We start from the raw sequence: 27,531 nt of genomic DNA, 5'->3' as shown, positions 1-27,531 counted from the left end.
TCTTCTTTATTTATTAATGGTTATTCTTTTATTTGTTCTGATATATTTCACTTTATGTTTAATAAACATAATTTTAGTTTACATATTAACTTAATAACATTACAATATTATCACCTGCTAATATAATATCACACATAATTAAAAAATAAATACACACATGTGCGATAGCGCCTGTGCTTACGCTAGTATTATTGAAATAAAATCTTTTTAATTAATTAATAATTTGTCCAACGTTATATGCATATATTTTCAACGATTTTGTACCTTACATACACCAGAAAGAGAACGTGTGGCTACAGCGCTCTTTTCTTTAATAAACAAATACCACATGTATCAGATTCAATTATCATCATATTATTTTAATTTTATAAAATTTCAATTCAGTCCTTAAAACTTACGTGTTTTCGGTACCAAGTAATCAATGCGTGTGCTGTAATGCTAACATGAACACATTGAATTAGTCTTTTTGTCTTTAAATAAATTTCACGTATGAATGTAAAAATTTAATTTTGTTTTTTAGTATTATTATCAATATTCTTTTGAAATAAAACTAAGTATTTTAGTTTTAATCTTTTCTATTACTTTTACTAATTTTACTAAATTGAATGTATTAACAGTATAACATCAATTGTTACTATTAAAAATAATTTAAAACAAAAAATAAAATAATTAAAAACAATTCATATATTTGAAAACGAAATACAAATAAATATGGAAAAACAAAAATATATTAGGTATCTTAATCTTGTTTATGTTTTAGTTTCAAAGTACTTTAAAATATTTGATTAAAATACCTTTTTGTCCTAATTTTTTTCAAGTTTTGTCAGATTAGTCCTAATATTGTTTTTGTGTTTAAATAAATACAATTTTTTGTTAATTTGATTCGATTTGGTCCATTTTTGCTAACATTGTTTAAATCATTAACCGTAATGAATAGTGACTATCACGTGTCACTTCATGATTTTTTAATTTTTTTTTAATTTTTTAAATTGTTTGTTTTAATGTCAACGTGTTAATCCAACGTGTCACATGTTAAAGTTAATGTTTTATATTCAATTTGGTATCTATATTTGCTATTTTTGTTCAATTTAGTCCCAAATTTACTTTATATATTAAAATTTACATTTTTATTAAATAATTTTGTTTAGGGTTACAATTAGTTAAAACTATAACAATAATTTTAAGGAGAAAGACTAATTTTAAAATTTTAGATCAATAATGTTAGTTTTCATCCTTAAAAAAAATTCGTTCTAATTTTAAATAATTGTAACCTTACGCCAAAAATATTTATTAAAAATGTGAATTTTAACAAAACATCATTATAACTTTTACATAAAAATTAAATTTGGTCTCAATTTTGAAAGAGACAAAATTGCTCATTTATAAACAAAATTAGGATTAAATTAAACAAAAACAACAAATATAGAAACTAAATTGAATATAAAAGATTGACTTTGACACGTGACACGATGTTGGATTGACACGTGGACACATTAGTGCAGTAAGGACTTTTGGCCCCGGTTGTTTTTGATATTCTGCCCCGGTTCCAGAACCGAGGCATATTGGGGTGAGGAAAAAAGGGTGGATTTTGGCCTCGGGTGTCAACCGAAGCCATAGGGGGTACTTTTCTGGCTCGTTCTCTGAGGACCCGAAGCCATAGGGGTACTTCGCTCGCACCACCATTAGCACTGCTGCGCTCGTCCTCGCCACCGAGATCGTCAGCAAACGCTGGCACGGCCAGACCTTCACTAGCACTAAACGAGCAACCCACCGGGATGTTCAGACCCATGCTACCACGACACGATCTGAATGCGACAACGACAAACCACCATGAACCAGTAGAGCCAAGAGATCTAGAGATCCAACACCTCCACTACCGTTCGAAGCAGAACTTCAAGCCACTGTTGCAGGCAACCCTACCATTGTGCCGCCATCACCACCGTAGACAAAGGAAAAGAGTGACCACAAAATCACGCCTTTGCCGTGAACCGCGAGCACGCCTCCTTCGCCAATGACGAACCAAACACCACCGCATGAGAAAACGAAGACGAGAATGCCTCCACCGCACGCAAAGTGTTCTGCCGCCATCATCACCGCAGACAAAGGAAGAGAGTGACCACAAAATCACGCCTTTGCCGTGAGCCGCGAACACGCCTCCTTCGCCAATGACGAACCAAACACCACTGCATGAGAAAACGAAGACGAGAATGCCTCCACCGCGCGCAAAGTGTTCGCTCCGGAACGAAGGTGAACAATGCAAAGTCGTAAATTTGGGAACCTAAATAGGGCATATGGCCTCGGTTTAATTAATAACCAAGGCCTAAAGTCCCTTTATGGCCTCGGTCAATAAAGACCCGAAGCCAAATGTGACGACGCTGGTGATATTTTTGAAATTAGGGTTACTGGCTCACTTATAGGCCTCAGTTCTTTTTTAACCGAGGCCAAAAACCTCTTCATATTGCCTCGGTCCAGAAACACCCGAAGCCAAAAGTGCTGACACTAATGACATTTTTGAAATTTTGGTTATTGGACTGCCTTATAGGCTTCGGTTCTTTTGCAACCGAAACCTAAAACCTCTTACTGCACCAGTTTTGCACACACCCGAGGCAATATAGTTGGACGAAATTGCAAAAATGCCACCACCTCCTTATAGGCTTCGGTTTCATTATAACCGAGGCCTATAAGGCGAAGTAAAATGTCAAATCTGCACTAGTGACATTTAAATAAAATTAAAAAAAAAGTTAAAACATATAAAAAAAAACCACGAAGTGACAAGTGACAGTCAAAAGTCACAATTCATTATCGTCAATTTAAGCTGTGTTATAGCAAACAAAGACCAAATTACACAAAATTGAGGAAAATTTAGACCTATTTGAACACAAAAACAAAATTATAACTGATTTGACAAAACTTAAGAAAATTGGGACAAAAAATGTATTTTAACCTAAATATTTTGAAGGATAATGATATTTTGATCCATTTTTTTGACGGACAAAAAATGAACTGATTTTATTTTTGCAAAAAAAAAAAATTAAAAGAGTATTTGGCATATATAAACCATAAAATGAAACGCCGTTCAACAGCATACGGATATTAAACAAGGTTACACTTCAATAGCGTGTACGTTAGCTAGCTAACTAACAAAAAAGTCTTATTTTCCTAGACTTTTGGTATATATACATTAGTAGTGTCCTTGCAAGGGCCCAAAATGTTTTGCACCACTTAACAAATCCCAGTAGCCAAAGGAGTACGTCTTCCCTGCAAAACAGACACGACCTTCGTTCCCACGTTGTCCCACGTAAGTTTGTAAGAGAGCATGGTTCAGTTTTTTGTTCGTCAATGAAACTAAACTGCGTCTAAAAACCATGTCCAACATCCCAACATCGCTCTCTGAGATTTGTCTCACACAGTTTCGCCTAGCGATGTCGATAGCAGACCCTTGGCCATTCTCATGAACCCACCGTACCCTAGCATCTACCACCGCACATACACACACCCACGGTCCTCTTCACTTTCATTACCATACACCACACACACCACACCGTAAAATCTTTATCCACCCTCTCCCCAAATATGTCCAAGATTCGCGGATTCAACCTCAGGAAGCGCCTCATCCGGGTCTCCAAATGGGTCTTCAGGAAGATCCGAGTCCGGAGCGGACCCGGATACCATCGCCTGGGCAACTCTCCTCGGTCGTCCATCGCTAAACTCCTCTCGTGGGGTCGCAAGCTGACGGCGGCCGCCAAGTCCTTCTTCCCAGTATCAGTCGGGTCGGGTTACGCCCAATTGGGATCTGGTTCCGTGGTAGGATCCGACCGGGACCCGACTGTGCCCAAGGGACATCTCGCCGTATACGTGGGGCAGAAGGATGGCGAGTTGCACCGCGTGCTGGTGCCGGTAATATACTTCAACCATCTCGCCGTATACGTGGGGCAGAGGAGGAGTTCGGGTTCCACCACGACGGTGGAATCACCATCCCCTGCCGGTTCACTGAGTTTGAACGGGTCAAGACCCGAATAGCGTCCGGGTCTCGTCGGAGCAACCGTCCAAAAAGGTTTGCCTGACGAGAATTGAAGTGAATTTTTTTTAATAATTATATTTTTGGTACAGAGTTTTTTTTCACTGTACTTCCCCATAATTAATCTCCATCATAAACCTTATCACTTCTAGTGACTCTCTTCTTCCGACACTCTTTTTCACCCCTAATATTGAACTCAAGACATAGAAATGAGGTGACCCGTCCCTAACTAAAATGAAATATTGCGTTTTAAGATTCCTGTTTTATACCTCGTTTCAATTTGTGAGGTAATTTGTAGCTTTCTGTTTAGCTAATGATACTACGGTTTGTAAATTAAATGCACTACGTTTTTGTTTTTCAACGACTGATGATATTTTTCTCCATAACACAATTATTAATGATATTTATTTTAGAACACTTTCTTGCCTCAGTAAAAATACAATGTTTTTTTTAATTAAAAAATATATAATAAATAATTTTCTGTTTATTAATCTCATATTATTTTAGAATTAAAATCAATTCGTTTAAGAGTTAAAATAAATATTAATTTAAATATACTTTATTTTTTTAACTTTTAAGTAATTAATCTAATAATGCTAACTCAATAAAAAATGCAGTTCGGAACTTATTTTATGATTTGATAGACACAAGATAAATATTCATAATACCTAATCTGGAAATAATGGTTTTAATTATATGCATGTTTATCATAAATTCAGAACTTCAAAAGTACCACTGCACTAATTATATGTTAACAAAGTTTTTTAACAAAATTTTGACAAATTTTTCTATTTAAGTAAAAAAAAAATATTTTGTTACTTTATTTTAATTAAAAAATAAAAATTTAATTTACTTTAATTTCACTTTTAGAAACTTTGTTAAATTTATTAAAAAGAATTTTGTCAAACCATAATTTTTTATAAATTTATTACCTTCAAGTTTTGGGTTACATATATTTTGAAATGCTACTTATGAGTATTTACGAGGAATATGTAACGATAATTTATAAATAAATGATAGTTATTATATGTAACGATAATTTACAAATAAATCATAATTATTATTGAAATGATACATTAAAGAGATATTAAAGTTCTCACTTATGAATTAAATATATCATTTATGAATTAAGTACAGTATTTTGCTAACCGGTGTTCTAAGAACATTGGTTAAGGTAATTAATATGCATTGAATTCTATAAAAAACATATAAGTGTAATATTAAATTAAATATGATTTAATCATAATTAATGCAATTTTATTTTATTTAAAAGACAAAAATGTCCATAATTATTGTACATGTGTATTTCATATATTATTTAATGTTCATAAATAAAAGAACAAATAATTAAATAATAAAATTACTATGTTTTAATGTTATTAAAGATTAAATATAATTAGACATAAGGAAGTTTAAATTAATAGAACAACCAACAAAACAAAAATAGTGTTAAACATCTAATAAATTTATAAAAAAATAACTATATAAAATGTCTTAGTAGAGACCTTAAAAATTTCAAAATCATTATTCTGTATCAGTACCTTATTATAAAACTTTAAAAGGATGTTTTTTGTCTTTATAAAATTTGTTATATGCATTTATACTATCTTAATTAATGTATTTAATTATTTCAACTTTCAATGTAAAAATGAAGGAATCAATGCAAATTAATTATTATTAACCATTGTCCTTAAGGTACTGATTAGAATTCTCCTTAAATATATCACTAGAAGAAAATTGTTGAATAATGACCAATTGACCAATAAGTATTAGTAGCTACAATGACCAATTTATATATCAATTTACAAAACTAAAAATTATTGGTTACATAATAGTCACTATTATGAATAAAAAATTATAATTAGTAACTAAATTAGTTTTAAAATTAGCTACATGGTTTTAGCTATCAAAGTAAATTGATCACTAAACATCAACTACCTAGATTTTGACTACCAAAATAAATTAGTTTCTAAACTAATTTCTAATTAATTAGTGACTAATTATAAATTTTTATTTATAATATTGACTATTTTAGTAACAACAAATTTTTAATTTTATAAATTGATATTTAAATTAGTCATTCAAATAACTAATTATTTTTTATTTCTAAAATTTGTTTTTAATTGAGGATTTTCTTATATCGTATGTTATACTTGCGGTTCAGCTTATCTAGTTTGCTCCTATAAATACCATACTACGATGTCATATTTCTTATATATACCAAAAGTTATCACCACCCAGGGAAGTAACAGTGATACTGTAACATGTCTTATAAACATGCATTGTCTCATCCACTCGCTGTTCTTACTCCATTGGTTCACATTTTTGTTCAAAAATCTTAATTAGGTCCTAATATTTTTTTTTAGTCTCAATTAGATCCATATTTTTGAAAATGCGTAACAATTAGGTCCATTCCGTTAGTATGGTGGTAATTGTATTAAAGATGTGTTACGTGTCAGCTCCTCATTATTTTGATTTTTTTATTTTTTTAATTATTCATGTCACGTGTCATGTCAATACTGTGTCACGTGTCAAGTCAATGTTTGAATCTCAATTTGGTCCATATATTTGTTATTTTGATTATATTTCAGTCCATTTTTTTTTAATTTTCAATTTCATTTTCTCTAAATTGAGACCAAATTTAACTTTTATATAAATTTTATAATGATATTTGTATTAAACATTTTAATAATATTAAGTTTATTTAAATTTTTATTTTACATTAAACTTTACTTATATTTTGTTTTAAAATTTTAAAATATTTATTTTAACTTGTTACAAAATTGTTTTAAATAATTTATATACAAATGTTATAGTTGGTTTAAAAATAACAATTTTATAAATTTAAATATAAAATTTTAAAAATATTTTGTAAAAAGTTAAAATAAATATATTTAAAATTTTAAAATAAATGGACTGAAATGCAATCAAAATAACAAATATATGAACCAAATTGAGATTCAGACAATGACTTGACATGTGTCACCTTTACTGACTTGACATGTGGCACAATATTGACATGACACGTGACATGAATAATTTAAAAAAAAATAAAAAAAAAATTCAACAAAATAGGAGCTGACATGTGACACATCCTTAACACAGTTATCACCATACTAACGAAATGGATCTAATTGTTACGCATTTTCAAAAATATGGACCTAATTGAGACTAAAAAAAAATCTTAGGACCTAATTATGATTTTTGAACAAAAACGTGGACCAATAGAGTATTTTAACCTTATTTACATTATCACTACAACAAAAATCGCTTTAGGCAATAACACAATTGTGAGTTAAACTACAAAAACAATGGGCTAAAGTTTAGACAATAATTTTTTAGGTGTAGTCTAGGTAAGTGTAACTGTAGGTAATAGGCTACGATTTTCAGTAAAGCAACAATTGTTGCTTAAAATTCTCATAAAAGTGAACGGTTTTGATGTATGTGTCTTCTCAAATTTCACATTTTCAACATTGTGAGCTCTTGGCATTTTTAGTCTAAAATTAAAGGGAGGGAAGAAATTCAAAAAAAATTTGCATTTTTTGAACTAAGTTTCGCATTTTCAAAATATATTTTCCTTTTCAAAATATTTATAAATTTTGTTGTAAAAAAATTATAAGAAATTTTTAAAAATTTATTTTCAAAATATTTGTATATAAAAAATTTTGAAAAAAATTATATAAAATACTTACAAATTTTATAATTTTGTAAGAAATAATTATTTATGAAGGATTGATTTATCTATTAAAATTCTTAGAACGAAGACAAAAGAAATTGAATTTCTCTTGCTAATAACTTGGGTCCGTTATTGATGCATCCACTAGATGGTCACATATTTGTTCACTATCAACTTGAAATCAGGCTTTTGCTAAGTTATTAGCACAATTGATCAAGTTAAGAGCCCACTTCCCAAATTATCCAATTAAGAAAATTTGTTTTGATAATGTTGGTGAATTTACATCTCATGCTTTTAATGAGTATTATATGTCAATTCGAATTGAAGTTTAACATCAAGTAGCACATGTTCATACTCAAAATGGACTTGTAGAATCATTGATAAAATGTCTAAAATTGATTGCAAGACCATTACTTATGAAAGCTAATCTTCCAATGACTACTTCGGGATATGCAATTCTGCATGTTGCAGTATTGATTCACATAAGACCAACTAGTTATCACAAATACTCTCATCTATAGTTGGTTTTTGGTCAGCAACCTCATGTTTCTCATTTAAGAATTTTTAGGTGTGTAATATATGTTCCAATTTCTCCACCAAAAAGGACCATGATGGGTCCTCAAAGACGCTTGAAAATATATGTTGGATACGATTCTCTGTCGATAATATTAAATTATTTAATATTAACATTATTAAATAGTTTTATTACAAATAGGTATCTTGATCCTACCTTATTGATTTTGGAGAATGAAAACAAAGTCACACATTTGTATCTAAAGAGGATGTTGAGTTGGTGCAATTTATAGTGAATTAGTTGACTTTATTTCCACAAGGTGGATGGGTGCATGGAGGTGAAGGTCCAGAAGGTGGAACGGGTCCTTTGGGAAGAACATGAAATTGTTGACTTTTAATGTCGGTGAGGACAAGGCGGCGGACAAGACGGCGATGCGAGCTGTTGAGTTTGACGGCGTAGAGTTTCACGGGAGAGTTCTAACGGTGAAGCTGGACGACGGTAAGAGGATGAGGGAGAAGAGTCAAGAGCGGGCGCGGTGGTTGGAAGGGAATGGCGACAAAGGAGAGTATCCATCCACGTGGCATGAGGAGAGGGACGGATCAAGGAAGGGGTTCCAGAAGGTTCTGGAAACCCAGCCCGAGAATTGGCAGGCCGTTGTGACAGCCTTCGAGAAAATTAAGAAGGTTTATCATCTTTTTCTATACATACACACATATATTTATACATGTATATAAACTTCCTATACAAATAGTTCCTAAAGTGGTTTGTTTCAAGTTATGCTGCTGCATTAGGACAAATTACACTCTCAAGATTGTTATATATGTCTAAAAATGTGTTTGGATAGCATTTAAGGATTCTAGGAACATTTTGAATTTTAAAATACTTAAAAGTAAAAATAGATGTTATAGTGGTGTTAGTTGGTAACTTTTACATTTCCAATTCTTTTAGTATAGGAATTCTTAGTACGTAGATTTAGACCTACCTAACTATGAAGATAGAGCTGTCCCTTATGTTTTCCTCCACTAGGTTGTAACCTCATCTTAGAATGAGAGTTTAGAGTCAATCTTACAAAATTAAGGTTGTCCTTTATATTGTGTAACAGGTTTTTTTGGCAGGAAAAAAAATGTGTGAAGGCATGAGAATGCAATTTTTCTGCAAATAAAAGATATCAAAAAATTGTTTTTGATAATCTTCTAGCTAGCATGGGATAATATTCTCCTATCACATTCAGAGGAATATCCATCAATTTAGTCTTCTGATAGCCACCAACTCGTGTCACATGAATCAGAGACTCTGGCCCTATGGGTATAAGTCTTCTCCCCCATACTCACCTACAACATCATAAATACTTAACCCTTTTACCAGATATCAATCCTTTCGAATATATATATATATATATATATATATATATATATATATATATATATATATATAAGCAAATAATTTGATAGGACTTTGAGACACATTACAATAAAATACAAGAAAGTGTAAATTTTACTATCCTCCATGTTCTAATTTGGATAGGTTCTTTATAATTTGTTTATTTAAAGGATTATGCAAGTGGTAGTAATACTTTAGTGATGAAATGAATGATTTATTCATTGGTTACTTGTCTAGTTTTTTTCAGTAAAGTGGATAAGTATACTTGCAAGAGGCACTTCTGATTGTACAACTATTTCACTTTGAGGAAACTTTTTCCTTTTTCAGTGACATCTTAAAAGTAGAACTTGTTATGATTTCTAATTTCTTGGCATTATAAGGGACAAGGCATAACAGTTAAATTGATTGATTTTTAAGTTGCTACTGTGTCTGACATTTTGACATTACATGAACCTAATGTCATTACATGAACCTTTAGGAAGCAGTGAAAACGATCAATGAAAGTAGAAAATCATGAAGAGTTGTTCGATGTTACTTTACATGCCTCTCGAAGTAGGAAATAAAGTAAAACGAATATTTTTTGAAAACAAACTTCCCACAATTGTAATTTGTAAGGTTCATCCATGAATTATGTCTCCTGTGTACCTAAATAATAACACAAGTGACATTGGTAAAAGTTATATTAAAACAAGGGGGCTTCAATATGATGGTTTAGAAATTAAAGAGAATAGTTGATATTACACTCATAAATGAATATGGAATTAAAGGTGCAATTTTGAAGACATGGACATTTTATTTTGGCTTCTAGTTTCAATTATTGTAGAGCAATTGGTAAGACATTATATTTTGTATTATTCTTGTTGAATAGGTGGGACTCTTGAGGGTAGCTAGAGAGGGTAGATTGTAGAAAATAAAGAAACATATGAAGAAGGAGATTGTATATTATTGAGTGAGTATGAAATGTTACAAGAGGTGTGCTATATATACACAAAGGTAACCCTAAGAGCAATAAGTAAATGAACCTAAAACATGGGCCTATGTTAACATCCCCTCAAACTTCGCTAGATGTGTGAGAGACACCTGGTGGTGGAATCATGTAGACTTTCTCATGTAGATTATCATTCAAAAAAGCATTCTTCACATTCATTTGAAAAATCTTCCACTGAAAAATAGAAGCGATAACAATCAAGGTACGAACAGTAGTCATCTTTGTCACAGGAGAAAATGTTTCCTCATAATCTATGCCATACTATTGAGTATATCTTTTAGCAACAAGTCTAGCTTTATACCTTTTAATTGAACCATCTGCTTTTGTCTTGATTTTGTATACCCACTGAGATCCAATAGGACGTTTTCCTGGTGGTAGGGGAACTAGATCCCATGTCTGAGTCTGATGTAGAGCAGTAAGTTCCTCAGCCATAGCATTTTGCAAAAGTGGATCACAAATAGCCTCTCTATAGGATGAAGGCTCATGAAGACGATGAATAGAGTTAATAATAACAGCAAATGAACCAGAATAAGAGGAATAAACAAAATCTGGTAGTTGAGTAGACTTACGATTACAACTGGGTCGAACAAGTGGCAAAAGAACGACAACCTCAGGAGATGATTGAGCAAGCGTATTAGGGGAATCAACATGTACAACCTCTGGTGCAATGTTTGTAATTGGTACGAAAGTAGGTGTAGTGTCATCAATATCAAAAGGATCAATTTTAATGACATCATATGTAGTCAAATAATGTGAGTTAGTTGGAATAGAAAAGAATAGAATATGTTCTAAAAATACAACATGACGTGAGACATACAATTTTTGACTAACTGATCAAAGCAACGCTATCCTTTTTTACCAAGACCATATCCCATAAAGACACACAAAGTAGACTTAGCTGATAATTTAGTACGCTCAACATGTGGTTTTAGAACAAAATATGTACATCCAAAAACACTCAAAGCAGAGTAATCAGGTGCATGACCATACAATTTTTCAAAAGGAGACAAACCAGAATTATGTGAAGTCAGGATTCGATTCACAACATGAGTTGTTGTAAGAATAGCTTCCCCCAGAAGGTACTTGAAACATCTGCAGATAACAAGAATGATCTTGCAGTCGCAACAGATGACGATGTTTTCTTTCAGCAACGCCATTTTGTTGAGGAATGTCATTTGATGTATAATTTCATTAGAGGCAAGTAAAGTGGTAAAATCATTAGAAGTGTATTCACCCCCAAGTCAACGAAAGGTTTTTATGGTAGCAGAGTGTTGGCTCTTTACAAGAGTAATAAAAATTTTCAAATTGTGAGAAAATCAAACTGACGTTTCATAAGATAGATCTAAGTGAAACGAGTAAAATCATCAATGAAAGAGACATAATATCTAGAACCTCCTTTAGTGGATACAAGAGAAGGTCCCCACACATCAAAATGCACAAGATCAAAAAGAGCAAGAGAAGACGAAATACTTTTACTAAGAGGTAATGCAGAAAACTATGTCAGTTTACAACCACTACAATCAGAAATATCATGACTGCCCAAGATACCGAAAACTCTTGTAGACGCTAAAAACTTTAAACGAGATGCAGAAACATGACCCAAACGAGAATGCCACAAATAAAAAGGTTAAGAAGAAGACAAACTAAATGAAGATAAATCCACACTAAAGACTGCAACTATTGATTTCTTGAACTAATTCAAGACATAAAATTCAACTTAGCTACAAGGCATTACGGTAATGCTACTTTTTTTGTTATTGGTTAAAAATCCTATTTACCTTAATTATTAAGTTTGTTTATTTCTTGTGTGAAATTAAAGAAAAAGAAACCTATGTTTTGGGTCAAAGCCAATACTTTTATATTGGTAACAATGCTTCCTTTTATTTTTAGAAAAGGTAGTAGCGTTTTTTAGTGTATACCCATAAAAGTTGCAAGGAAAATTTTAGTGTGCCACTTTTGTAATTTGAATTATAAGTATTTGTTCTTGGATTCATTTCTTTTTCCTTAATTTTTCAGCCTGCTAGAAAAGAATATGGTTTAATGGTTAAATATTATGCACGACGAGGGGACATGCATCATGCATGCCAAACATTTGAGAGTATGCGAGCAAGGGGAATAGAACCTTCTTCACATGTGTATAGTAGGTAAATTCTTTAAATATTTTGCTCTGTATCTGGGTTATAATTTGAATATCAGCATCGGCAAAAAATGTTTTTAGCTTTTAAGCTATAACCAAATTATGATTGTGAGGTGTTATCTTTTTAGAGATGAGCATGTGAATGCATTGACTTTTCTTTTCAAAGTTGAATACTATTAAATATTGATTGGGGAAAAAGAATATTTAAATGTTGAATCTCTGATATTTCTAATTTCCACCCTTCAAACAATGTTCTTGGTTGAGATCTCGCATCAACTAAAGATATAGATAAATTATAATATATAAGTGAGTACAAACCTCACTTTATAAATACTTTTGTGAGGATGAGTCGGACTTAAAGTTCACTTTCTATGATGGTATTAAAGCCTATGTTAACAAAATTTATTGGGTCTATATCATGTCACCAACTATTGGGTTGCTATTGAACCACCCTCAAATATCTAGTTTCATGCTTGAAATGTCAATTTTTGGTGAAATGGTGTTTGGAATCCCACCTTGTTATCACACAAGTAACTTTTCATCAATACAAATTACCTTTTCTGTTTCTCTTTTGTTCTCTCTCTAGAACTCTAATACTTCTTTAGGGATTTTATTTGGAATTCTGTATTTGTTATGTTTTTCCGTTTTTATTTTGTTCTTTGGTTTAAGGAGAGTTTATCCCAGTTTTTTCAACTCTTTCTTCTCTTCAAAGTTAAATTAAAAAGCTCAATATTTGCTGTTTCTTCTGACCTTAGTAATTAATGCGTGTTAAATGTTTGCAGTCTGATTCATGCTTATGCAGTTGGTAGAGACATGGAAGAAGCTTTACATTGTGTTAGAAAGATGAAGGAAGAGGGCATTGAAATCACTATAGTGACATACAGTATAATTGTGGGAGGATTTGCTAGAATGGCCAATGCTGAGTATGTAAACCAGATTAATTTCTCCCATTATTGAATCTTTTTGTTGAAGTATTGTTTCTGCTTGTTAGTTATTTCTTTCTTTCTTTTGGTCATGTACCCATTATCCTTGTAGATTAAGTTATTAGGTGAAGTTATATATTGGTGAGTTTTTTTTTTCTCTAACTTGCCCCATTAATTTGGGCTTGATGTATGGTTAGTAAGCATGCCCACTTTAGATGTGCTGAATTTTTGAATTTTATCATAAATTTATGAACAATGTAGCCAGCAAGGATTGGATTCAGACTACTCTGTTGTTCAGCTCTGATACCATGCCAAAGGGAAAAAAAAAATGAAAGGTGCCAATGATGATTCTTGTTCATCTCATGTGACTAGTCCAAAACTATCATTTTGGTCAGTTCAGCAGTGCTCTGGGATGAATCTTGAAAGGATAGTTTCTATTCCATTTTTTTCTTTTACTGGAAAAACATTGTATTTATTGTGTAATGGAGAAACTGAATCCAAACAATAAAAAATAAACTTTCGAAACGTACAGTGAACATATCCAGAATGGAATCGTAGCTGCTGATTGCCCCTGGACTTTAGAAATACAATGCCTATTTTTCCAGCTTTTAAGGAAGCCACAGACCTGTATATACTTTATTGTGAAAGTTATTTATGTAGGTTAGATGCCATCAGTAACTCTGTCATTTTTTTGGCCCTTGTACTTTTTTCCCCATAAAAGCCTGGTAAACTTTAACGTTGCAACACTTACTGTTGTGCTCACTTGGTCTTCTCATCCCCAACCACCAAAGTGTGAAGACTGAATTGTACTGCTATGGTTGGGTTTGTTGTGTTTCTCTGATGTCTAAGTGATTGGATATTTTTATCTTTGAATTTTCTGGTTTCTTCCTGATTTCTATTTTTTCTTATTTAAACAACCCCAGTCTCACATTTCGTGGTGCTTGTGTGAAAGTTTTGATTAGTTCTGTATGGGAAATATTTTGATGGCCTGTTGATGAATGAGTTCAGATTAATGCATCAGTTTGTATCACGGAGATAACTAGTTGATGTTGTTTTGGAAGTGCTGCAGATCATTGGTTTAAGGAGGCAAAAGAGAAGCTGCCATCTTTAAATGCTGTCATTTATGGGAGCATAGTTTATGCGCACTGGTAATCATTCATATTTCTTTCAAGGGTTCATTTTTATTTGCGTGATAGACCTTTAATTGTCATGTGCTGTAGGTATTGGGTAGATCATTGCTAAATGGAGAAATGTCCTCCAAATTTACTTTTGTCATTTCCATATTTTTCTTGTGAAACCTTTAGCTGGGAAATAAATACTAATAGGTTTAATTAAATTTCTAGTCCTTAAATTTGGGGTGAATCCTCTTGTGGTTCTCCAAATTTTTGTGTCCCAAATTTGGAAAAAAAATGGTTTTAGTACTAAATAATAAATTTGAGGGACTGAAAGCTGTTCTAAAAAATCATTTCAGCCCTCCAATTTATTGTTTAGGGACAATAACCATATTTGTTTTATATTTGAGAGACTAAACTGTTTTCTTTTAAATGGGGACCAATATTAGATTTATCCTATATTTTGAAGGACTATAAACATAATGTTAGTATCAATATTTGCCAAGACAAAAAAAACTGCCGATCGAGTTGTCAATTAATTCAATGTTGGGTAAAAAGTTAAACAAAACCAGTTAATTATTCAGTAGTATGTTTAATGTTTCTGTCTATTAAGTTACATTTCTGTTTCTGTAAATATCTAATTTTTGTTCATTTTCAAATGATTGCCATTTCTATTCAATTTTCTTCCTTCTTTTCTCTCATTGTTTTTGATATCCTGATGCATTTTACAGTCAGACATGCAATATGGATCGAGCTGAAGCCTTGGTGAGGGAGATGGAAGAACAAGGGATAGATGCTCCCATTGACATATATCATACCATGATGGATGGTTATACAATGATTGGTAATGAAGAAAAATGCTTGGTTGTGTTTGACAGACTAAAAGTATAAGCTCCTTTTCGTTTATCATTTTCATCACCATTAGTTTAGTCTTTCTAGTTTCTACTTTTGGTATGTTATGTGTTTATTTTGTTGTCATCAATTGTATCTTTAAAAGAAATTGTCCCACACCATAAGAATGTTGAATACTATAGGATAACTTAAACATAAACATTCCAGATTGTGTAGGATTCTCTTCAAAAGAGGGTAAATGCTGTCTTGTGTTTTTTGCTGTAAGCTAGTTTTTGTCTTACCCACTGCTCACATATACTTTTCAAGATAACATTAGTGCTTTAGTGATTTTACAAGTTTTGTTCATTTCGACAACATCATATTCTTCCCACAGCAGCTGTCATCTCTGTTTCTCAACACTTACAGTATTGAATCAATGATATTTTTGGACTTGAAGTATCAAAAAATCTCCCAGCCAGCCATTCTTTTTCCACTCTCCAGCTGTAGGTTTTCACATCAGAGCAAGTCATGGAGAATCTTCACTCATCGTTGCTGGCAACCATTGTAGATTGGCTCACCTCCCCATGTTAGGCTGGGTCAGGCCTAGCCCAGATCAAGATGAGTGGGACTAAGTCAAGCTCAAGTTAAGGTTGGTCAGGTCAGACCGAGCTCAAGTGGGATCAGCGTCAGGCTGATTCGTATGGACCCAAGTGATGTTGGGTTTATGTAACATCCCAAATTTTAACATCCTAGAATCTATAATTAACAAAAATTACATAATTAGAATAAAACTCTATTCATCTCTTATTTGAAATCTCAATAAATAAATAAACATTGTTTTAAAAACAGAGAATTTATTGAAAAGGAAAAACCTAAGACTCTTATTTGAAATCTCAATAAATAAATAAACATTGTTTTAAAAACAGAGAATTTATTGAAAAGGAAAAACCTAAGACTAAAATGTTGTCCCAAATATCTCTCGATATTAACCACTTTCTCTAATGTTGTGGATTTTCCTCAGCACCGGTAAGATCATCTGCTCGCGTATAAAAATATGATCATCAGAGTCACACACAAATAAAATAAGGGTAAGATAATATACAAACAACCAACCTTACATTCATAATTCACAACTAAACAATATAAAATTCACATCATATCCCTCAACCAACATTCTAACCTGACCCATGATCATAACCTAGCTCAAAACATGTTATCTAAGCAACAATGCAACCACTCATGATCTTGCACACAAGTTCAACACACAAATGGTCTCAACACAAGGCATTGACTCATGCAAAACCACCTGATAAACTACTTTCGCAGGTGTTCCACCCTCTCACAGAGTTTTCAGCCTTTCGTTTGCCCAAAACTACGCAAATATCAGGTTCTCAACTGCAACTCACACATGTAATTTTACCAACCATTCACTCACCACTAGAGCTAGAACCCCTCACTGCTCCCAAAGTCTCGGACGAAGTTCACTCGTCACTACTCTCTTGGAGAGACTCATGGGCAAAGTTAACCAGCTATACCACCATGTAGAGTTTACCAAGAATGATGACTTGGGCCCAACCATAGGCCCAATCAAAGGCCCAATCACTAGAGGCATGATGAGAAGGATAGAAAAGACATGGAGCTTCAAGAGTCTAATGAGTTTCATGGGCTTCAAATGCTATTTTCATGGGCTAAGGAAGATATCAAGATTTGATGGGTTTGTCCTAGTCCGTTAGTGTAGATTTAAATTGGGCCAAGCGTTTAGACCATGCTTTCAAAATAAATTGTAAAATGTCTAGAAAGTAGATTGGATCATAACTCACCTAGCTTTTGAAATTGGATCCATTCAATCCCAATTTCAAAAGCCAAGGCCGAGAATGTTGCTAGCTTGTCACATCTTGTAAATGATGTGAGGCGTGACCATGCCATGTGGCTAGTGATCTGAGAATTGTGGATCTAGGAGGTTAGATCTAGATCTAGGCGCCATTTTTCAGCTTGCATTTACATTCAATTTCGGTGCACATTTAGCTTGCATTTGGAGCTTGCCTTCTACTATAAATGAGACCATCACTTGTAAAATCACTCTTGAATGTGTAAGGATATGTTGTTGAGATCACTCCACACTTGCACTTGAGAGTCACTTAGCTAGAGCTTCTTTTAGAATCTCCTCTAGCCTTTCTCCTCTAAGATTGACCTAATGTTCTTAGAGTTTCTTCACCACCACTCAATTCACCACCAACGAAACTACCTTTCTGCACTTATCTTCCGCTACATCAAGCCATGGAGCCTCCTTGTTCCATCAAGCACGTGAAAGGAGTGTCATCAAAGAGCCCAAGATGTAACCTCTTGCTGAGAGACACACACACCCAAACATGTCAACAATCATCCCTTATTGATACAAGGTTTCTCACACCACATCAATACACCACCAAAACTCGTTATATATATTTTCAAATTCTCAAATAAGATAAAAAACAAGTTTAAACAAATAAAATATTTAAAACAACTAAAACAGTTAGCTCCCCTCAACTGGAATGTTATTCTTGCTCTAACCCTTGATACTTTTGTGTTTCCTTTTCCCTACCCACTCCCAAACGACACTGTCCCAAAAATATAGACTATCCCAAAGCCCTTACTTAAGAAAAACCCTAATCACCACTTTAGGTCTTATTTGACATTTATTACTTTTCTCAAAGACCAAAGAAACAAGCTCAACTTCATAAATATTCCAAAATAAATTTTAGAAATTGTTTAAAAAAAAAAATTGAACTGAACATATGTTACCCAAGTACTCTAACCAAATGAATTATTTAACTTGTTTGATAATTTTACTCATCCCAAAAATTATAATTTAAACTTAACTCATCAATTTCATTATTCTACTTAATTAAATTTTCTAGGGTCTTACAATTTAAGTCAAGAAAAGTCTAGTTGGATTAGGTCCAACCCATGCTAGGCAGGTGAGACCAAGTCGAGCACGATTCAGGCTGAGCCCTAACCTCGCAGTTAAGTTGCATATAATAAATATTAAGTATCAATTTACAATTAATATGAAATATTTGGGGATCCATCTCAATTTAAAATATTTTAAGGACTTATGCAATTCTAACAATATGTAGGAGTTAATTGAAGTCTTATTTTAATGTTATAGTGGGTCAAACCCACTTTCGCCTTGGGGTAGGGGCTTTTTCAACCTACTCATTTGATGGGTTAATAAAAGAGGGCTTATTTTAGGAGTGGGATGGATTTGATTCATGGGCCATGAGTCAAATTGACAACTCCACATTTGAATATGGCGATTCAACTTATTTTCAAATCTCTTAGAAGGTGAGTTTTATACTTAACTCAATCTCACAAAACTAGCAAGTAAGATAAAGTTTTGATTCACTTATATACTACAATTTACCATATCTATAGTCTATATGAGATCTCCAATACACTCCCTCAAGCCAAGAATTAGACATATTGAGAATGAGACGTGATATTTCTAGGTAGTCCAATAACATTTCGATACTAAGTGACAAGATATATTAGCAAACCTTGTTATGATAAGTTTTGATATCTTAGAAGATGAGTTTTAGGCGTAACTTATTACTAAACTAGCTAGTAAGGTGAGATTTACATTTATTGATATACTATAGTTGATCATATCAATAGTTGATGTGGGATCTCAAACATAATAAATTCATTATAGATTTTTTTCTTTTACATTGTCCAACTTGTTTCTCAATGAATTTATCTGTCACCATGCAGATATTAACAGTTTTTCTTATTATGTCTGTAGTTTTTAAAAGAAAAAGGTGGTAACAATTCCCAGTTGTTTTATTATAGTCTAGAGTTATTTCATCAAGTATACATGTACCCTTTAAGTTTTGTTTCTTAACACAAGTGTCTCTAGTTTTTTTAAAAAATTTACCCTTTAATTTAGCCTGTGTTATATTACTCAGATAATCACTGATTTATTTGGATTTGGTTTTGTAAAACTGTTATGCATTGTGGCACTCTTCATTAAATGACACAACTATTTCTTTGTTTTGATGAAGGAATGTGGTTTCTCTCCATCAGTTGTCAGTTATGGCTGTCTCATTAATCTTTACACCAAGGTAAGACATAACATTCTACATTAATTGGATTATTTATATATTCAGCAGTTACTGCCTGATTTTCTTGCACACATTTTATTGAAGTTCCTATCATATACATTTATTTATTTTAATAAAATGGTAGTGCTAAAGCATCACAATTTGCCATCCCAACTATAACACCACAATTAATAATAATCCACCGCACCCCAATCCATAAAATAAAGGATATGAAAACAATAATAGTGGGGGTATAAGAAGGAAGTTAAAATCTATCTATGAAAAAATTTGAATTTACAAATTGGCTCGCGAAAGTAGGGGGTATAACAAAAGAAGGTATATTATCCGACCAAGCACAGCTCTTTGAACTAAGACCAAAATTGGCTAAGCATATTCACTCAATAGTTCCCTAAAGATGAGTGGGCAAACCTCATGTTTTGTCTTATCATGTGGATTATACCAATAAAATTCACATTATTTAAGGCACCCTTCATATTAAGATTAGTATAAATTTCAAATATATGGAAATATCAATTATTTAATGATGTTCTAGGAATGGGAAGCAGTGAGACCTTGGATGTTTGACGACAAGAGCTCTTAGGTTTAAACATCAAGCGTCACTCTACCAGTTTGAACAAAAGTTGTTCATTCTCATGAAGAAAAATAAGCTCCCCTGCAATTATTAATCCTTTTATTTATCTGTTAAGTAAGTCTCTGTTATCAACAATTAATCCTCACTTTGATCCTTGCACTCTGTTATAATTATAATTAGTTTTTGAAAACTATGAAAGTTCTGAGAAGTTAAACATTTTTTTTCTTTTAATTTTGTCAGAACAGCTTTTAAGACTGTCATACTATCTTTGAAATACAATGATCCAATATCAATGTTTTCAATTCTGAATCGAATCCCTTGCAAAGTACATGAAATCAATACTTGATAGACAATTCATTTCCAGCTAATAAACTGCCCATCATGTCCAATCTGTTTATATTTGATACCCAATTTTGGTCAAGCAAGCAAATGTATATGCCATCAGTAGTTCTTGCTTGTTGATGCCAATCTTTGTTATCTTTTTTTTTTTCAGATAGGAAAAGTTTCTAAAGCATTGGAAATAAGCAAAATGATGAAAATGAGTGGCATAGAACATAACATGAAGACATACTCTATGTTGATCAATGGATTCTTGAAGTTAAAAGATTGGGCTAATGCATTCTCCATTTTTGAAGATTTTACTAAGACCGGTTTGAAGCCCGATGTAGTTCTCTACAATAACATTGTAACAGCCTTTTGTGGAATGGGTAATATGGATCGTGCTATTCGTATGGTGAAGCAAATGCAGAAGGAGAGACATAGACCTACTACACGCACATTTTTGCCCATTATACATGGTTTTGCAAGAGCTGGAGAGATGAGTAGAGCTCTCGAGGTATTTGATATGATGAGGAGTGGCTGCATTCCCACAGTACACACATATAATGCTCTGATTCTTGGCCTTGTTGAGAAGCGCCAGGTAACCTGAGGTTGAGTAAACAATTGTTTATTATAATAAGCAAATGACATGACTTGGTCTTTACTTTTCCTTACCTTTATATATTTATTTAGGGTTAAATATGTTTTTGGTCTCTTATTTTTTGGTAAATTTTGGAATTAGTCCATTTCGAAACTTTGGATCAATTTAGTCCTTCATCTTTCAAAATATGTGGATTTAGTCTTTTTAATCAAATTTAGTTAGGTTTATTTGATGTTTCGTATGCATTTCAAGATTGTATTTGAGTTGTTTATACTATTTGACACATTTTTACTTTAATGTTAAGTCAAATACTATTATGAAACACGCTTGAAATGTTGAATAAACTTAACAAAATTTTATTAAAAGGACTAAATCCACATATTTCGAAAGATGAAGAACTAAATTAGTCCAAAGTTTCGAAATAGACTAATTCCAAAATTCACTGAAAGTTAAGAGACCAAAAACATATTTAACCCATTTATTTATTCAATTTTCAAAAAATAAATAAAAATAGCCAATGAGCTAACTGTGGTATACTCAGTAGTTATAATGCACTTTCTAGAAAGGAATCTAAATTCGCCTGAATTTGTTTAGTTTTAGTTCTTTCTTGAAGTTCTGGTAGCTGTAAACTTTTTAATTGATTGCTATGAATTTAAAATTGGCACAGCTGTTGCATGCACTGGCTTCCATTGCTTCTTACTGTTATAAGATTTCAACAATTCTGCCTACTTCAAAGAATTGGGGAAACACTAAAATAAAGGCTAACCATTGAAGATAAAAAGTGCTATCTCTTATTGATACTGAAGATAGCAGTCTCAAGAACTTATTCACATGGGCCATTTCTTACACAAATGTTCTTTAGCACTAAGTTACTTCTGGTTTTCCCGAGTATTTTATTATTGCTACTCTTGGCTACAAAACAAAGTTGTTTGAAAGATTGTAAGGAAATTTCTTTTATGAGAGGATATGACCTATGGTCACTCTTTGTTCAGAGAATACATTTCACAAAGTGAGTGGTTTACTAAGAAATGTCACTCTGTCTATTGCCTATTAGATTGTCTATATAGATTCAGCATTTAAAAGATTTGGCCAACAACTAAGGCACAATGCATTGATTTTTTACGGAAGATCATTGGTTCGCTTTACATGGAGAAACTTCTATTTATAGGCATCTTGAAAAAGACCGTTGAAGCTTGCATGTTGATTTTTTCCTTTGTCAGTACTTTAGCAGAGGATGATACCGTTTTGGTTGATATCTTCTTTTGTTGCACTCAACTTAATATGCAAGGACAACTTTTCTTCTGAACATCTCTGTCTTACTAACAACAAATTAATCACACAAACTTAGGAAAGGCTGATTTACTGTTTCACAATCGTTGTGGAAATTCGTTACTTGCATTTGGTGAAGATTAAATAGTAGCAAATGAAATTTGAATCTTGTGTTGTACACGTGTCAATAGCTTCAATTGATTTTATATTAACATCCTCTGATAGTCATCGTCTAATTGTTGTATATATGTGTGGTTTCGATGTCTATTGCTTTCATGTTGACCCTCTCTGATGGTCATCATTTAATCGTTGTATTGTACATACTCTAGACGATCCTACTTTAACTGATCAAATCACTTTTAATCATAAGAACTTTTATTTTTTTCTTAATACACACTTAGAGAGACTATGATTAGCTTATAAAAATTTATTATTATTTCTAATCATCCAAACCATGGGTTGTCTAGACGAAACTATATTAATCAATGAGGATTATACTCTTCAACGAAAGGTTGTCTTTTCACTTATCAAACTGTCTCTGTCTTAACAAGTTCTTGCTTAGTATGATTGGATTACAATAGATATACTGGGATGTTTCTGTTAGGTTTCTTGTTTTAGTGGTCATAAATTGTGTAACCTTTTCTGTAAATAATGTTACACTTCTTGCAGATGGCCAAGGCTGTAGCAATATTGGATGAAATGAATCTGGCAGGCATTGGACCGAATGAACACACATATACAACTCTTATGCAAGGTTATGCTTCACTGGGTGACACTGAAAAGGCCTTTCAGTACTTTACCGCGTTGAGGAATGAGGGTCTGGAGATTGATGTCTATACCTATGAGGCATTGTTGAAGGCATGTTGCAAGGCAGGCAGGATGCAGAGTGCCCTTGCAGTCACAAAAGAAATGAGTGCAAAAGAGATTCCAAGGAACACTTTTGTCTACAACATACTAATTGATGGGTATGAATAAATTGCATCTGACAATGAAAATTGAAGTTTTCATTTTGTCTAACATTTATTTATGTCTGTGTATTCTTGAATTATCTTTTTATGTTCATATATTTTTCGATGTGTACGTGCTTGGAATATTTAATATTTTTATCCATTAGCGGCTTCACAACTTGCGCTGTATTTTAGTAACTTTGTTGACTTTCTTAGTTGGGCTCGGAGAGGTGATGTCTGGGAGGCTGCAGACTTGATGCAGCAAATGAAAAAAGAAGGAGTTCGACCAGACATCCATACCTACACGTCTTTTATAAATGCTTGTTGTAAAGCTGGAGATATGCAGGTATGATGAATTTAACTTATTAAGTTTGTGATTACTTAAAGTGGACTAAAAGCAAGGCTACAAGTGTATTCCTTGCATCTTCATTGATATGTTTGGATGAACTTCTTCATAAACACGTTTGGAAGAAGAAAATAAGAAAAAGAAGTTCAAATTAGCTTTTCCAAACGTTTTTTTTACCTTATGAAGTTTTAGCTTCAGAAAAATTTTCGTTTCTCCCTAACCACCTTAGTGCATGATTTTTTATGGTAATTTATTTATATCACCTGTTAATCAGTTTTTATTTTCTTCCTGCCAGAAAGCAACTGAGATTATCCAAGAAATGGAAGCATCTGATATAAAACCAAACCTTAAAACCTACACCACTCTAATAAATGGTTGGGCACGAGCCTCTATGCCTGAGAAAGCTTTGAGTTGCTTTGAAGAGATGAAACTAGCTGGATTGAAACCAGACAAAGCAGTGTACCATTGTCTTGTGACATCTTTGCTATCAAGGGCAACCTTTGCTCAATCATACGCATATAGTGGCCTGTTGTCTATATGTAGAGAGATGGTAGAGTCTGAGATGACTGTTGACATGGGAACTGCGGTTCATTGGTCAAGATATTTACGTAAGATTGAAAGAACAGGAGGAGAACTAACAGAAGCCCTACAAAAGACCTTTCCTCCTGATTGGACCTCACATAATATTCTTGATGTCACTAGTGAAGCAGAAACTGCAGATCTTGAGATTGATGATGAAGATGAAGATGAAGATGAAGATGAAGATGATGATGACGTCAAAGATTATAATGCCAATGGAATCAACAAAGATGATGACATTGATGATGAGGATTATGATAATGTTATTTCATAGTCACACAGTTGATAGTTTTGAATTATGTATCGTAAAGGGAATCGGCAGAATGCCATGATTGGTGCTAATCGTTTAGGTATTAATTTTTTTTTTTCTGTGATAGAAATAGGAAAAATAGTAATTTTGTTGAATCCCCTTCCCGGCATCCAGAAATTACTGTGAATTTTAACTAATTTTGTATTCAATCAAAAAATCTTGTAAGATTTATGCTGATTATAAATAAATGTATAGCTTGTAATTTTATCTGTATAAAGCCCTTATTTTTCTTTTATTTAAATTTTTTCTGTAAAATTAATTTAATCAACATATACTAGTTTTAGTATGTGACATGTTTAAAACAAAGAAAAAAGAAAGGGAAAGACAACTTGCAACTTGTGTTTATCTCTTCTTCCTCGCAACGCTCCCTTCCACCATCCATTCTTCCTTTTCATTTCTCTCAATTTTATCTCCAAATTTTATCTTTCAGAATCAGATCGTATCCCATCGTAACGGAGAATTATTTTGAACCCATCGAATTTTTTATTAGAGTAAGTTTTTATTTATATTATAAAATTATTCTTCTTTCAGTTATTCTACCACATACTAAATTTTTGTCAAGTTTGAATATGTTGTTTTAGGTCTCTAATAGTTGTCGTTATCAAATAGATGTTAATCGTCTATAACAACAGTATAATATATAAAAGATTAAAACTAACTTAAGTCGTCCCCCGATGAACTTGGTGAAAGAACTCACGTAGAACAATTCCTTATGATGCTTTATATAAGGTGTTAGACAAAACTCTAATAGAAAAATGGGGCTTTTGAAGAAAGCAGTAGATTATGCAAAATGGGAAAGACCTAAACAAAGATGATGAACATAGGTTGATTTTCTAGCTTTCTCATACTAGGATTTTTCATTGGTTTACAAATAATTATCACTCAATCAACCTTTATTCAGATTTTAAATTAATCAAAACAACTTCTTAATTAATTTGTTCAAGTTTCTTATTTTTAATCTACTCGATTACAAGAAATACTCTTTTCTAAAACTCTACACGTGCATACATGCTTTTTTCTTATCTATTTTTTTACCTCTTTCATTAAAAAATAAGCGAATAAGTCTTAGTTCCTACCTTAACTCAGCTAAGACTCCACTCACCCTTCATAGTCAATACAAAACTTTGAATATGACTATGATGCTAAGTCTTAAAGCTATAAGACTTAGTGAACTACTCGTCCTCAAACAATCCTATAAACACAATAGATTAAAGTAAATTTGTTTTGACAAGAATTAAAAAAATAATTCATTCATTACACTTAGTCTTAGATTTATGAAATAGAGAGAAAACTAAACAAATTAATCGATTTTATTAACATGTCGACCAATTGAAGTGTGTTGTACAATTTGGTATTTATAGATAATTACACATATTGACAATTGTACACTAACATATACTAGTAATCCCCTCAAACTCAAGGAGAAGATTTTTCAGTAGAAAATTCTTCACATTGAATTTGGAACGAAGAAAAAAGAAGCGTGACGAAGAAAGAGGCTTGGTCAAAGTATTTGCTCACTGATCAAGAGAAGGAATATGAGAAACTTCCAACTGTTTGATCATAATCTTCTCTTGAACAAAGGAAACATCAATTTCCATGTGCTTGGTTCAGATGTGGAAGACTGGATTATGAGCAATGGAAACAGCACTTTGATAATCATAATGAATAATAGGAGTGATGAACGAATTTTTGAAGTTCAGTAAGTAACTTGAAAATTCACGGCAATTCAGCCAAAGTTTATGCTAAATTCAGCCTCAATGCTGGAACGACGAGCAATGACTTGTTGCTTTCGTGACCACCATGAGATCAAATTTGTACCAAGAAAACTAGCGACACCGAATGTAGAGCGACAATCATCAACATCAGAGGCTCAATCAACATCACGAAAAGCGCACAGTGGGACAAATCGAGTAAATGATGTTGGCTGAAAGTGCAAGCCATAAAATAAAGTTCCCTTTAGGTACTGTAAAATTCGTTTGACCACATTCCAATGAGAATCAAGAGGGTTGGCCATGAACTTACAGACTTTATTGATAGTGTTTCGGATGTAGGGGTCAAGCACCTACCTTCAACACTCAACTCAAATTACCCTCAAGTCCTTTTGTTTGGTGTTTTTCTCAGCTAGCTTGTTCGATCCATTTTTCTGTTCAAAGTCTTCTTCTCCTTCCGTTGACTGATCGGGCGGTCGGGGCACTTGTCTAAAAGGCTCCGATCCTTAAGCCAGTTCAAAGGATTCTTACCAACCTACCTTGGACCTCTATTTATAGTTTTCGGTATGGGCCCGTGATTAGGGTTTCCTAATCATACCCAATTTTGTTTTGTAAACTTGATTATTGACTTGTATTACTTTAATTCACTTTTCACTTCTTGATCCAGTTTTGGTGTGTGGTGTGGCTGCCCGACTGAAGGGTTGTGCGTCATGTCGGCTGTCTTCATAAATGAAGATGTCTCCAGAGGTGGAGACAAAGTTCAACTACAAATGCACACAGGGGGCGTTTGGTCACGAGTCCCCTTAAAGCACTCGGGAGAGATTGCCACATCAGTAGCCCAGGAGAAGATCTGCCTGTAGTGGACGGCCTGTGACTGCTTGTCTTTGGTCCACCCAACCGATGGTGCAACGATGGGCCATACAGTATAGATAGCAAAGCTGATTTTAGGCGGGGTAATAATGGCATACTGCAATGCACCAACCATTGACCTATATAAGGATTTGCAAAGAGATCTGCACCATATTTAGATCATTTGCAATTAGAAACCATATGGGAGTAGAAATAGTATGAGCTTCAACTAGATGAGTCTTGTGAAGAAGATCACGGATATATTTGGATTGAGGTGTCATTATAATTGAACTGTCTAGTAAATGCTTGATTCCAAGGCCAAGAAAATAATCCAGATGACCAAATCGTTTTAA

The 27,531-nt window shown here is 32.9% G+C and overlaps 1 protein-coding gene and 1 pseudogene across 1 annotated transcript; both read left to right on the top strand.

Annotated features, from left to right (window-relative positions):
* Positions 1-3,123: 3,123 nt before the first annotated feature.
* LOC114184164 (auxin-responsive protein SAUR36 pseudogene) lies at positions 3,124-4,169 on the top strand (annotated as a pseudogene).
* A 4,273-nt stretch (positions 4,170-8,442) lies between these two features.
* On the top strand, positions 8,443-24,825 carry LOC114183505 (uncharacterized). Its single transcript, XM_028070543.2, has 10 exons — positions 8,443-8,891; positions 12,593-12,720; positions 13,496-13,636; positions 14,698-14,784; positions 15,480-15,633; positions 19,620-19,679; positions 20,744-21,169; positions 23,108-23,403; positions 23,602-23,731; positions 24,027-24,825. The coding sequence occupies exons 1-10, from the start codon at positions 8,586-8,588 to the stop codon at positions 24,582-24,584; spliced, it is 2,286 nt and encodes a 761-aa protein (XP_027926344.1). The 5' UTR covers positions 8,443-8,585; the 3' UTR covers positions 24,585-24,825.
* Positions 24,826-27,531: the final 2,706 nt, after the last annotated feature.

The sequence above is a fragment of the Vigna unguiculata genome, chromosome 5 (assembly GCF_037176805.1).
Source record: "Vigna unguiculata cultivar grain cowpea cultivar isolate G323 ecotype 2 chromosome 5, ASM3717680v1, whole genome shotgun sequence".
Classification (NCBI taxonomy): domain Eukaryota; kingdom Viridiplantae; phylum Streptophyta; class Magnoliopsida; order Fabales; family Fabaceae; genus Vigna; species Vigna unguiculata.
This window is presented reverse-complemented; position numbering and strand designations above follow the sequence as displayed.